Raw genomic sequence first — 13,917 nt, 5'->3', positions numbered from 1 at the left:
GGTGCTGGGTGAAGCTTATTCGAATACCTGGAGCTTTAATTACATGTTTTTGCCTTTGTTAGAACAGAAACTAGGACAACAGCCCTGCTCTCGAAATCCAGCTTTCTGGTCTCTCTCCTCAAAACATCCTTAATCACTCATACCCCTCCAGCTCACCACAATTTCTACTGCCCTGTGCTCTGCCTTTACATCTCCTTGCAGCTGCTACACCCAAAAGACAAAGCCCCCATCGTTAGCAGCCCAATACCCAAATGAGCAAATTGATTATTAGGAATATAGATAAAAAGCAGTTTGGAAATCAGAAACCACCCTCTTACCTTTCAATGAGGCCTCTGTGTGTCCATCTTGATGAATGCTGATGCAGCAGTGGAACAAAAAACGTACAGGAAAGCCCACGCAGCTTCTAAGGTGTGTTACCTGCCTGCTCAGTAGATACACAAAGGAATGTTATGTACCTGCTGAACCACACACGTGAACTCAAGTCCTGTGAAATAAAAGAGGGGAAAATTTGCCCAGAAGACATTTGCTCTCAATGAGCGCAAATACATGGGTAGTTTTTTAGGAATTTTAATATGAAAAAAATGAGGCACTCTCATATTTGGGGAGAAATTGAGTTCTCTACATCCCAGTATTTAGGTCTACACTCAAGTAGCCCTTAGGTTTATACCAGTTCTCAGAGACAGGAAGCCTGTCTGAAAGTGACAGCAAAGGAGGAGATGAACACACAGAAGCAGAAAATATAAAATCATTTTTCCACCCCCTCAAGTGAGTTGTAGTACTGGCAATAACTGTGCTATACTGTGCATATTGCATGAGAATTTTCTCATATAATATAATGTAATATATAAACATTACTTTCCCAACAGAGAAAAAAAAAAACCAACTTACTAGAACACCAGTTTAGAATACTAGAAAACTACAGAGCAATTACCAGCAAATCTTGTTATATCCTGCACAAATAATCCAGGTTGTTTTGTGAACTTGCGCTACGGCATCAGCATTTCTAATGCTCGAAGAGTTTGTATTTTGCCTCATAAAAATGGGGAAAGGCTCAGTTCTGGGTTGCCATAATGCTCCCGAGCTGGAGTTGCCAGGAGAAGCACACAACAGAACTGAAGCATTGCTCACCATTACCGCCGTCCCGGATGTCACGAGTCCCGGGGATGCCCAAACGACTTTCACACATAAGGCAGCAGCATATTCCCCAGCTGACAGCACAGCCAACAGAGCAGAGGGGAGAGGGCCAGAGGATAGCTAATGCCACCACCGCCTTGCTCGTGTGACACTAACACAATGAAAACCTCAGCAGTCCAGGAACAAACTAACCCAGCACTGAAGTTTCCAGCTGGGTTAGGAAGCTGCAACCGGGTGAGCGACAGCTGAGCAAGCAGCGGAACTGACACAAGGAGACAGGGCTTTCGGCGCGGGGCGAGGACTGCGCTCTTCTCCCTGTCACACTGATACTTGGGCTCTGCTGTGGGGCTGGACCAGACCCCAACCTGCATCCTGGCCACAGGCAGAGACAGGGAATCCTCCAGATCAAAGGAAATCACTCTCTTCCTCTCACAGGGAAAAGGAATCCTAGAACTTCTTAGGACTATCTTACAATAAAAATAAAGGGAAATTACAAATCACAGTCGAGCTTTCAGAAGGTGGCAGAAGGATTGGTTTGGGTTTTGGGGTTTGTTTTTGTTTTGTTTAAAGCAGGAGTCCTATAAAATAAGGAGTTAAAATGCAATATACACATTATATGTGTTAGGGCCTGTTAAGGCATATGAAACAGTCTGGTGATCAAAATCAAAACAGGTCAAGTCTTCCATGTTCTAGCTGTTACCGTTTTCCACAAAATTAAATCAAAATAAACTGCATCTGTATGAGAACGTTTTATTAAAAATACATATCTTCTGTTTCACATAAAAAGAACTAACACTGTAATTAAACACAACTTAAGAAGTTGGACAGGAATTACTTGAAAAAACTACAGATTCCCGTAATCCCAGAGCACCCAACCTTTGACTGCATGAGCCACAAATTAAAATCTTCCTGTGCTCAAGACGCAGAGTGCCTGTCCTGCGCACAGCAAAGCACCCAGGAAGGAGCAGATGGTCAGAGGCAGGGGTGCTAACCACTCTCCAGCCCTGCCACTGGGCACAACAGTAACCTTGGCAAGAAAGATGCTGGAGTGGCACTCGGCTCAAGTGTCACAGGTTGGCCACCTCTTCTGTAAAGGAGGAGAAATACAGCACAGTTAATTTCACTTAGGATCCAGCAGAAACTCACATCAACAGCACTGTTGAAAGAAACCCAGCCGTGCTTTGGTGACAGAATATGATGCAACAGTCTTTTTGATAAAGACAATCTTAAGTGAAACCTATGCTGGAATCCACTAACTTTTGGATCCCCACTTTTCATAACTCAGATCCATCTTGGACTTTTGAAAAGACACAATTTTCAAAGCAACAAATCAGCAGCTTAGGCAGCAGCAAATACTGATTGAAAGTTTAGTGCATAAAAATTGAAGTCAGAATACAAAAGAGCTGTCAGAGACATCTGCTGTTTAAAGTGTACAGAACAAAACACTGGCTGCATTTACTCTCTTGTAGAAAACATCAGTTTGCCAGGCTGCCTTTCTTGCTCTGGAGATGTTGAAGACTCAGCTCCTTTTAAAGTCACCAAGAGACGTATTCATCATACCTCCAAAATGATCAAAATGCTTTGTAAACTCAAGCTCAAAAAGCATACCAGACGTTGACTGTAAACTAACATTTACTGGCCAACTCATAACTTAAGCAAGGCACAAAGAAGAAAAGACACTGGAGCAATGGAGAAGCAAGCTGACGAGAAATCACAAACCAGTGGTCCCTTTGCTTTGACCTGACAAAGCATCTAATGATGTGGGGAGCTGAAACAGCAACAGTATCTATGGCTGGACAACCAGAGCAGCTGTAAAGCCAAGTTCAATTTTGAAGAAAAAAAAGCTGGCTTGCATGTCATACATGTTCTAATCCCGTATAAGTTATGACTCGATTAAAAGAAAAAAAAAAAGATACTTCCTCTAACATCATACCTTGTAGACCTAAGAGAGTATTAAATTCATGTAACTTCAGAGGCCTATCTCCTTAAGTAATTCTTTTATCATCTACCGTGTTAAGTCCTTAGACTGCAATTTAATTGAACACTCTGTCTGAAAGGCCTGTCACTTCACGGACTATGCTGAGAATTTACGACAGAGATCAGCTCCTCACTCAGTCCACTAAAGTCCAAGGCCTACCAGTAAAGAAAAAATTAATCCTCTTAATATACTGTTGTTGTGCAGACTGCAACAGAACAAGTATGCCTAGTACAGCATTTCTTCCTATTTCTAATGCATGGAAAAGGAAATGAACTGATTTTCAGTACCTTGTATGAGTTTGCAGAACTGGAATTCAAGAACTCTGATTTTTTTTTTAGCAAAGCAATATTTGTTCTGGGATTAATAAAATACCACATTATTCACTAACCTCCAGAATGCCGCCAATCAAAATAACTTTCCTTACTGGAATGACAATCTTAAACATCAGATCTCAATTTGCCAAAATTGAAGTAAATCAAATACTTGCCTTAATTACAAACACTCTTCAGCTCACTGCCATCAAATTCCCAAGTAATTTCAAAGCCCATATTGAAAAGCTTTGATCCTTAGGGCTGACCTGCACTGCATTTTAGGAGGAAAAAGAAATGATTTAAAGACATACCAGGTTGGGAATTTATAATCCTTCCTCATCCTCATAGAGCTACAAGATGAAGCTCACAAGTTATTCAAAAACTCATCTTATAGAAAATAGGAACTTTCTCCAGTTGTGAGGTGGCAGCATAGGAAATCACTGGATTTTAAGACAGCTTGACTTGAAAGGTGTTGAAGAACAAGGCCAAAAAGGTTAAATCTTAATCAGTAATTAAATAAGCTACAGCATGAAAAGTCTAACAACCATAAAGATCAACTCCGAAAAATACACAAGCTCATTATTACTTGTATATATATTAAAAAAACCCAAACAATCTAGATTTAAAAATCTCTCCCCAGGGTTATAATCCCCCTTCCTAGAGAGATGTTGTTATAGCTTGTGTACAGTGTTCCAAAAGAATCTTTCATAGCCTTCAGAATTCTTCATGGTTTTCCTAATCCATTTTGCAGTGAGTGATGTTTCTCTCCAGAACTGAGTAATACTTTAAAGCCTACTTGAAAAATCCATCTTTAAGATGGCCTTCAACTAAAATACTCAAGCTTCTAAACAGAATTTTTAAACACGTTTTTTTTTTGTTTTAATCATAAAATTGATCTAGTGAATTTGCTAACTTATTAAAAAACAGACTAGAAATAAAATTCACAAAAAAGTTTCTAGCCTCCAGTAATTTGCAAAATGCTATTACAGTACAGAAGAACACTATTAGTTAAATCAATTTCATTTCTTCTGATAGCTACTTCAAAAATAAAGGGTAATTTGACACTAATTCTACTATAGAAGTTCATAAGCAGGTAGCTTTTTCTCTGTGCAGTGGAAAACAAAGACCAGTGCTACAGAACCGAATTAGTCTGCCAAAATACCCTTTTCAGACATCACATCTTAAAATACGTGCGTCTAGACGAACACGAAACTCAGTGAACCCCCTGCACCCAGTTCCACTGCCTGCATTTGGATAATGCATGGGTGCAAGGGTCCACCTATGTAGCTCTTAAAATGGGATCAGAACCTAGACATAGCTTATCAAAGTAGCAAAGAGGTTCAAACCTGCTTTGTCAGTAAGCAGAAGGAGGAACGGATACTATTGTTAGTGTACTGTCCCAGCATTAGCAGCAGTTTTGTCTGTAGTGAGCTCAGAGTTAAAAAACAAAAAAAAAGAGAAAAAAAAAAAGTTGGTCAGGAAGTAACATATGAGAACAGCAATGGACTTGCTGAGCTCAGGTCTCCATTGCTTTGCACCTCGGGAAACTTGACCTTACAAACGATTATGCTCAGTGCAAGGCAGCAGAGAGAATCAAGCCTGCGATTTTCACAGTTTGAATGAGCACAAGACCTTGGCTTCCAAGACTTTTTCTCCTTAAGATGCATGTGTCACAACAGGAATGTCAATTTCCATGGCAGAGAGGCGAGAGCGTGCAGAATAGGGCTGAGAGGCATAGCTGTGCATGCTGGGGGCATGGGAATAGAGGGGCTGCCAGAAAGGAGACGGGAGGCTCTTACATGCGCAGTACCACAGAAACAGCAGAATGGAAGTGAAAAACAGACCGCCAGCGCTGGCAATGGCAATAAATACAGAGATGTCAAAGCTAAAGACAGGCTCGTACTTTCTGTTGAGATAATTGTTATAAAAAATGACCCAGATGGACGGAGTGAGACAAATGGCACAGGCAAGCAGGAACAAGAGGCCGGCCACGAGATGACAGCCTGCGCTGTTCACGAGGCACCTGGCCAGTTTGACGTTTGGCACAGTGGACACAAAGGCGGTGTTGCACATGCCAATCAAGCAGAGGAACAGAGCGGCGGCAGCCGTGAACATGCTCAGTGGAAGGGCAAACTGAAGGACACGCAAATCCAGCTGATCGACAGCCGTGTACCACTGCGGGTCATATATCACACAGTCCCGGCTCCCATCAAAGCGAGCACACTTAATCCAGAGTCCAGTGTAAACGGTCACGTTTCTCTCATTCTTGTTGAATGTGTACAGTCTCATTTGCCTCCAGTTTGGAAGCAGGACTGCTGCAAGGAGTCCAGCTACTGAGGCTGTTCCACTGAGGAAGGCCAGTACTGTTGCTGCATGAACATCCCGGCAGCCCATTCTTACCCACAGAAGTCGTTTCCTGTAATTAAGAAAATAAACATTAATAAAAATCAATAGGTGAAAGTTTATGGACATAATGATTTTTTTGCCTCACTCTTCACTGGCACACGCTCTAGTCACACTGTCCAAGTCACAGAAGGCAAAGGCAGGGACTGGCAGTATGAAGAACTGCCCACTGTAGGAGAAGATCAGGTTCAAGATCATTGAAGGAACCTGGAGGTACAAAAGTCCATGAGACCTGATGAGATGCATCCGTAGATCCTAAGGGAACTGGTGGATGAAATTGCTAAGCCACTATCCATCATATCTGAGAAGATATGGCAGTTCAGTGAAGTTCCTAGCGACTGAAAAAGAGGAAATATAGCCCCCACTTTTAAAGCAGGAAAAAAGGAAGACCCAGGGAACTACAGGCCAGTCAGTCTCGCCTCTGTGCCTGGCAAGATCATGGAGCAGATCCTCCTGGCAATTATGCTAAGGCACATGTTAAAAAAAAAGGTCACTGGTGACAGCCAACATGGCTTCAGTAAGGGCAAATTGTGCCTGACAAATCTGGTGGCCTTCCATGACGGGGTTACAGCATTGGTGGATAAGGGAAGAGCAACTGATATCATCTACCTGGACTTGTGCAAAGCATTTGACACTGTCCTGCACGACATCCTTGTCTCTAAATCAGAGAGATGTGGATTTGATGGACCACTCGGTGGACAAGGAATTGGCTGGATAGTCACATTCAAAGAGTTGTGGTCAATGGCTCGATGTACATGTGGGGACCAGTGACGAGTGGCCTTCCTCAGGGGTCAGGATTGTGGTCAGTGTTGTTTAACATCATTGTCAGTGACACGGACAGTGGGATCAAGCTTTGTGGTGTGAGCAACACACTGGAGGGAAGGGATGCCATCCAGAGGGACCTTGACAGGCTGCAGAGGTGGGCCTGTGAGAACCTCATGAAGTTCAACAAGGCCAAGTGCAAGGTCCTGCACGTGGGTCGGGGCAATCCCAAGCACAAGTACAGGCCAGGTGGAGAATGGATTGAGAGCAGCCCTGAGGAAAAGGACTTGGGGATGCTGGTTGATGAGAAGCTCAACATGAGCCGGCAGCGTGCTCTTGCAGCCCAGAAAGCCAACCGCATCCTGGGCTGCATCTGAAGAAGCGTGGCCAGCAGGTCGAGAGAGGTGATTCTGCCTCTCTGCTCTTCCCTTTTAAGACCCTACCTGCAGTACTGCATTCAGCTCTGGCATACCCAACATAAGAAGGACATGGACATATTGGAGCAGGTCCAGAGGAGGGCCATGAAGATGATCTGAGAGCTGGAGCACCTCTGCTATGAAGACAGGCTGAGAAAGTTGGGGTTGTCCAGCCTGGAGAAAAGAAGGCTCCAGGGAGACCTTCTAGCAGCTTTCCAGTACTTAAAAGGGGCCTACAGGAAAGCTGGAGAGGGACTTTTTACAAGGGCATGGAGTAATAGGACAAGGGGCAATGGCTTTAAACTGAAAGACAGCCAGAGTTAAATTAGATCTAAGGAAGAAATTCTTTGTTCTAAGGGTGTTGAGGCACTGGAACAGGTTGCCCACAGAAGTTGTGGATGCCCCATCCTTGGAAGTGTTCAAGGCCAGGTTGGATGAGGCTTTGAGCAACCTGATCTAGTGAAAGGTGTCCTTGCCCATGGCAGGGGAGGTTGGAACTAGATGATCTTTAAGATCCCTTCTAAGCCAAACCATTCTATGATTCTATGATAGGACTGACATTAGTTGACTTGTGCCAGGTTAATAAACTTGTGTGGGAGCTGGTAGGCAGTAACTCTCTGGCACCTTTTTTGCCTTACACACTTACATGGAGGTAACGCTACCCAGTTCACACTTTAATGAAAGCGCAGATTATTTTACAGACTGTTATGACTGCTCAGTGACAGACTGCTAAATTCGCTGTGTTCGAGATCAAAAGGAACACTTTAACATGCAGTACTACACAGCCTTTCACCCTGTGTTACCGCATGGACTTTTACAGAGTCTGAGTGGGGGAGGTGAATCACTGAGCGAGCACAATTTAAGATGTTCACATCTCCTTAACTGGCAGCTCCCTTTCTTTAGGCCAGATGTAACACCAGAGTGTGTGCTCAGTCCTACCACACTGCTGCCTGAGTAGAAGGGAATTGCTTAAAACCAGCATCATTAGACTGGACAGGCATGCAAATGTAGGCAGTTATTCACATTTTACACAGGCCGAGTTGTAGTTGAGAGCTGCAAGCTAGTAGAGAAGGTGCTGTTAAGTAATTTACTATTATTTTTTCAAATGCAATTAACAGCTCTTCCACACTACTTCTGCCTTTCAAAACCACCTGTGCAAGCACACGATTCTGGAAAGCAGATGGCTTTTCCTCTTCAGAGTAAGCGTTAAAGAATACTGCTTCCTTTTCAACCACTGTCTGCATACTGAGTATAGCCTCTTGACTGCAGAGATCCTAGGAAACAGTCTCAATGATGGGTCTTTAAAAAAAATAATTATTTCCAAAACAAAAAACTCCACCTTACTAATTTAAGTAATCCCATCTCTAGGTGGCTGAGATACTTTAAAGAGGCCTAATACATAATAGGCACTGAGCATCCACCCCAGAGTGTACTTGCAGGATACCAAAAATTATAGTACCTAAAAATCAGCAGATACTTTGAAAATTTTCACTGAGAATCATTAAGTCATAAACTCCTACTGATACTTCTCTTAAATCATTATACTGCATTGTGCTTATTTCTCTAAAGTCACAAAACAATTCTTTATGTACCAGAAGTTCTACCTAATGCATATACAAATAACTGAATATCTGTATCTCAGAAAGGTTACAGACATAGTTGCAACCAAAGAGGAAACAGGATCTGATCCCTTACTATCCTTCCACACCTGCAAACATCAAATGCCCAGGAAACTTTTCTGAAATTTCCATGTATACTAGAAGCAGACTGCAAACATTATAAAGCCATACAGCTAGCCAGCATTTTATTGATTTATAGACAAATAAATAAAGCCTGATTTATTTCATAAGAAGGCATTAGGCATTTATTATTTACTTTTTATGCCATCTAATCCTGAAGAATTGCAATAGTATGTGGGTCACATTTAACTGCTGATCATACTCTTTTAAAGAAGCACTGCTGAAAAGAAATCATGACAACCACATTTATGCTAAAAACGCACCTTATTCATCAAAAAGATGGCATTATATTTTTGCTAAGAATAGTTGAGTGTAGGCAAGCTACTGTTCTCACAGCAATAACCTTTTCAGATAGCAGGTCATTAATAGCATACTCCCTGGGTAGGGGGACCCAAGACTTATTTCCATCTTAATTGATTTGATATTATGCTTAACCTCAGCTTCAGCAAGGTGAACACAGCCAACTTGCAAGGAAATGGGACTATAACAAATGAGCTTAAATTTAATATAGCATCAAATTTTGCTCTCCTCAAGCTTGATACTTTTGCTCTTCTATAAAGAGTTTCCCTTTGTCTGGATAAACCTTTCATGCAGGCAGGACATACTCTGAGGCAGAGGTCTACCAGAAGCAGTAAGAATAAGCACAAGACTGACCGCTTTTAGAAACCCACTGTTTATGTACATTCATTGGCAACAGTAGATGATGAAAATCTGGGCAGAGTTAATGCAGAGTGGGCAAGAGGTGAGGTGAGGTTCACTCATATTTTCTAATACAAAAGAATGGAAGAAAAAAACTTATACTATATCAAAGTATAGCCATGGCAAGAACTATGCAGCCAGGACTCAGGATTTGCATTTTTCTAGTACCTTAAGCCAAAAAAACCTTATACTATATCAAAGTATAGCCATGGCAAGAACTATGCAGCATGGGAAGATTTGTATTTTTCTAGTACCTCTGCTGTACCAGTTACATTGACAGAAGACTTTAGTTTCTAGTTCATCCTACAGTTGCCAGCTGGGTTTAGGCGACCCTGCATACCTTGATTTCGCTGGCCATTCCTAATACATGCATCAAGGGTGGTTTTTTGGTTGGGTTGTTGTTATTGTTTGGGGGTGGTTTGGTTTGGGGTTGTTTTGGGTTTTCTTGTGGTTGGGATAGTATTTGGTTTTGGAGGGTGGCTGTTGTTTGTTTGTTTGCCTTAGTCCTTCTCTTGGGGTCAGAAGGGAAAGACACACAAAATAGCTCATTTTCGCATTACAGGGTACCAAGGAAAAGTGAATTTGTAGGTAAGGTATCCACGTTTCCCCCATCAGGGCAAACTTGTCCCTTCTTGTAAATACTGCTAGCTTTATAGCTGTAATTACAGCTTCAGTTACAGATCCCTGATTAAGACAGTAACAAAACAGATGCTGTCTTAATTAAGATGGATCCAGTGTACTTACCAGCAGTGTGTCCAAATCAAGAGAAACCTTAGCAACTTTTAGAAGTAGGAAAAAAGGTGTTACTGGATCTAGAAAACAGAACAAGGAGAGAGTCAACATCTCATTTGTTTCATGCAATACCAGCAACACTGTTTACACTGTAATTCAGAAATAAGGAACTTCAGATATGCTTACATCAGGCTAAATCCATCACCTTTCTACAATTTCCTCTTCTTTTTTTTTTTTTTTTTAAAAACACCTCAAACTACTTTTTTTCTTCCCCCAGGATTTCTCCTCAGAGCACGTTCTCTTTCTATCTACTCATCTCTGTCTTCATGCAATAGATAAGAAGGGTGAAAAAAACTCTTTTTCTTATGGGTCTTCCAAGACATGGAGATGTTCACATCCTGAATTTTACATTTCTAGAAAAAAAAAAATCCATATAAAGTAATTTAGAATTATTATTTCAGATGTTAGGTTGTAGGCTGTGCTTAAACAGCAGGGAGAAATGGGTGCAACAATTTTTTTTTAAGTCAGAGAACAAAACACAGACTGTAAACTGTTTATATACTTGTTCTCTACTCCTTCCTGGCTTCTGTGCAAAGGTTTGAAGGAAAAGGCAGAGAGGCAGGAAGTACTGCTGATGCGTTTTCAATGGCTGCCAAGCTTTTCCAGAGGAAGAGAAAGGACTTCTTGTGGATTCTCTATACATCCACTTCTGGGATGCGCATCACCGAGCCCCAAGAGCAGCTTTGCAGGTCATAATAGGAAAATCACTTTTCTACTGGACAGTGTCAAGCATGTAATTATGTAACTGTTAAGAGCTGCAATCTAACTGTGAGTTTGCTGTGCTAACATGTTCAAGGACATAGAGGTTATTCTAAATGATCTAATCCTGAAACATTTTAACATTTATATATGCATAGTCTCCTAGGGTGCAACATCAAAGAAATACTTCTGTCAAACCATCTAGGCAACAGAGAGACCTTAGAGCCCACACTCAGGCGAGTAAAATTCTTCACTGAATGAGAAAGCGAATTTCCAAGTCTAGAGTCCTCCAATATGAATGCTACTGCATACAAGACACAGAAAGTCAGACACAATCAAATGAAGCATCCCACTGGGTTTCCACTGCCAGGTTAATCAACCAAGACAGTTATGTGTAAATGCAGCAATTTCGGCAAAGTAACTATGCAGGGCTGCAGAGGTCAGCGTAAACACGTTTGATTGCATTTGGAGGAGAAGTAGCAGCCTTTTTTTTTTTTTCTGACTTTGGAACTCAAAATAAAAAAGGTATTACTACACAGCTCAGAGCAGTGGTTTTAATTCACTAAAATTTCTGAACAATTTTCAAGCTTTCTGTGTGTTCAGCAGCAACCCAAGCTAAAATAAACATACAGATCTCCCTCTGCAGGGTCACACCCCAAAATACCAGCCAGTGCTCAGTAACAACCATAATTAAGTGGAAAACTAGTACTGGTAAACTGCTACTGGCAAACAAACCTGTCAGAAAGGGAGCTGTGCCCAGTCCAAGAGTCACTCCCATTAAATGATGAAAAGCTGTGGCCACCAGCTGTTGTAATAAACAGACACAGAACAGGTATGAAACATTCAACAACAGCCAACTCGGAAAGACCTCCATTTCTGCAGACATAGTTTCTCTTTTCTTCCTCGAGCTATTTAGTGCATCTGATTTTATTCTGTCACTAGAGACCTCAGCCACTTCTGAACTAGGCGTCCAAGGAAAGCAAGCACACTTTGGCCAGCATTGGTGAAACCCTGTCTTGCCTTAGATTCTAGATTCAACATTCCTACATCCCAAGCATTTTACAGCTGTAATACTCAAAGCTCTTAGAACTGACCCACAAAAGTTACCAATCCTAATACCACTTCAGGGACAGATTTTACCACAGCTGCTATTCTAAAGATCCACATTACTGTAACAAGACACGCTGGTTAAAAACTGACAAATCACTAACTGCCCACAAGCCAAAAAAAAAAAAGAAGCAAATTTTAAAAAGGCATTTATTTACTAGAGACATAATTTAGTGATGAGTAAAGCCATCTCTGTTCTCTTGCACAGCGTTGAGAAGACCATAATCTGGGAATCACTACTGTTCTCTAAAGCCCTGCAGGAGGGAGGTCACAGTAAACACAATTTATAAACAAATGCTATCCACAACAGTATTATCAGTTTTCAAAAAACATTATGAGTTTTGGAGAACTGACCACCAGAAAGAGGAGACCAACGTGTGTCCTGTTTTAAGATAACTGGAAGTAACTCATACAGAATCAGTGCCACCAGTCAGTTTTTTCTTCCAGAAACCAATCACACAGTCCCAAGCTCTACGAAACTCCTATTAAAAATCAAATCCCGACGTAAAGGATTAGAATTAACACTCCTAGCTGATACACTGGGAGGTTCAAGAAAGACTCGCAGCACGGGTAATTATTTTACCAGCCGATGTGGAAAACACAGATGACGCACGGCCGCGGCTGAAGCGGAAAACATGCTCCGCCCCAGGCGCCCGGCAGCTGCCGCCAGCGCACCGGCACCCGCGGTGCGGCACCGCCGACACCCGCTCACGGGGAGCGCACCCCCGCCAAGGCGCACGAAACCGGCCCCACTGCGAAGCGAGATGTACAGAGGCGCAGGGGAGAATCGGGGAGGGCTGCAGAAATCACCGTCCCTCCCTCCCTCCCCGGCCTAACGGCGGCGGGCGGGCAGCCCCCTCAGCGGCGGCGCCCTCACGGCCCGGCGCCGCGGGCAGCTCCCGCGGGGCGCCACTGGGACAGGGACGGAGCTGGAGCCGCGCCCACCGCCACCACACGCCCGCTCTCACCGCTCGCCCTCCCGTCAGGGCACGGGGGCACACAGAGAAGGCACCATCGCACTGCCCGCTCTCCGCCAGCCGGAGCAGCTCCTCCCCGCCCAGGCTCTCGGAGGCCGCGGCCGGTCGCGGCGCGCCCGGAGGCTTGTGGGGTTGTAGTGCAGCGCCGCCGCAGTGCCGGCCCCGCGCGCCCCCCGCGCACTACAACTCCCAGCATCCCTCGCGGCGCCCCCGCAGGGCGGTGCTCAGGGCTGAGTCGCAAGGCGGGGCCGGGTCAGCCGGGGCCGGTTCCCCGGGGCCCGCCTTCACGCCCTTTCCGCGGGGACTAGCCGGCCGCTCAGGTTTTGTCAATTTTTAAGGAGCACTGCGATTCGCACGCAGCCCCGCGGCTGGAGACAACGATGCTTTACAATATATTCCTTAAATACGTTAGTAAAGTTAGAGCTATCAGCGCCGTTACTCTCACCAGCGCTTCATGAGGCATCAAACACAACTTGGTCTTTATAATCCTGCATGAGCTTTTGATGGGTCTCAGGACCATTTATTTCCAAGTGCTGAAGGAAGCACACAGCCACCTGCCCTCTAACTTGCCTCGGTCGGACCCACTCCCCCAAGCCGGGGACAGCCGGACAAACTGGCCACAGGGACAGCCCTGGCCAGACCGTGTCAGCAACAAAAACCAGGGGTTTGGTCTTCCCAAAGTAGCCATTCACTGGGAGAGTGGTTGGGTATCAGCCTGGTGGTGGCAGGCGATAAGCGATTGCTTTTGCATTTTTTTTTTTTCTTCCCCTTCTTTCCCTCACCTATTAAACCTTAATCCACAAGTTACCCTGCATTTTCTCACGGGATTCTCCCTGTCCTGGCAAGCGAGTGCTTAGCTGCTGGCCTGGGTCAACGCCACAAGAAGCGCAAAGGCCAGTA

The 13,917-nt window shown here is 43.8% G+C and overlaps 1 protein-coding gene across 2 annotated transcripts; it reads right to left on the bottom strand.

Moving 5' to 3' along the window:
• Positions 1 to 1,907: 1,907 nt before the first annotated feature.
• On the bottom strand, positions 1,908 to 13,087 carry CLDN12 (claudin 12). Of its 2 annotated transcripts, none has more exons than XM_086614551.1 (3): positions 13,009 to 13,087; positions 10,187 to 10,254; positions 1,908 to 5,839 (listed from the first exon to the last, which is right to left on the bottom strand). In XM_086614551.1, exon 3 carries the CDS (start codon positions 5,815 to 5,817, stop codon positions 5,080 to 5,082), a length of 738 nt encoding a protein of 245 aa, XP_086470677.1. In that variant the 5' UTR covers positions 5,818 to 5,839; positions 10,187 to 10,254; positions 13,009 to 13,087; the 3' UTR covers positions 1,908 to 5,079. The 2 variants fall into 2 exon arrangements, with proteins under 2 accessions (XP_086470677.1, XP_086470678.1); XM_086614552.1 differs by lacking the exon at positions 13,009 to 13,087 and adding an exon at positions 11,669 to 11,722.
• Positions 13,088 to 13,917: the final 830 nt, after the last annotated feature.

The sequence above is a fragment of the Tauraco erythrolophus genome, chromosome 7, assembly GCF_009769465.1.
Source record: "Tauraco erythrolophus isolate bTauEry1 chromosome 7, bTauEry1.pri, whole genome shotgun sequence".
Classification (NCBI taxonomy): domain Eukaryota; kingdom Metazoa; phylum Chordata; class Aves; order Musophagiformes; family Musophagidae; genus Tauraco; species Tauraco erythrolophus.
The sequence above is the reverse complement of the archived record's forward strand: the minus strand, read 5'-3'. Positions and strand labels throughout refer to the sequence as shown.

Coding starts and splice junctions, on each gene's coding strand:
- CLDN12 (XM_086614551.1), bottom strand. CDS start 5,817: ATGGGCTGCCGGGATGTTCATGCAGCAACAGTACTGGCCTTCCTCAGT.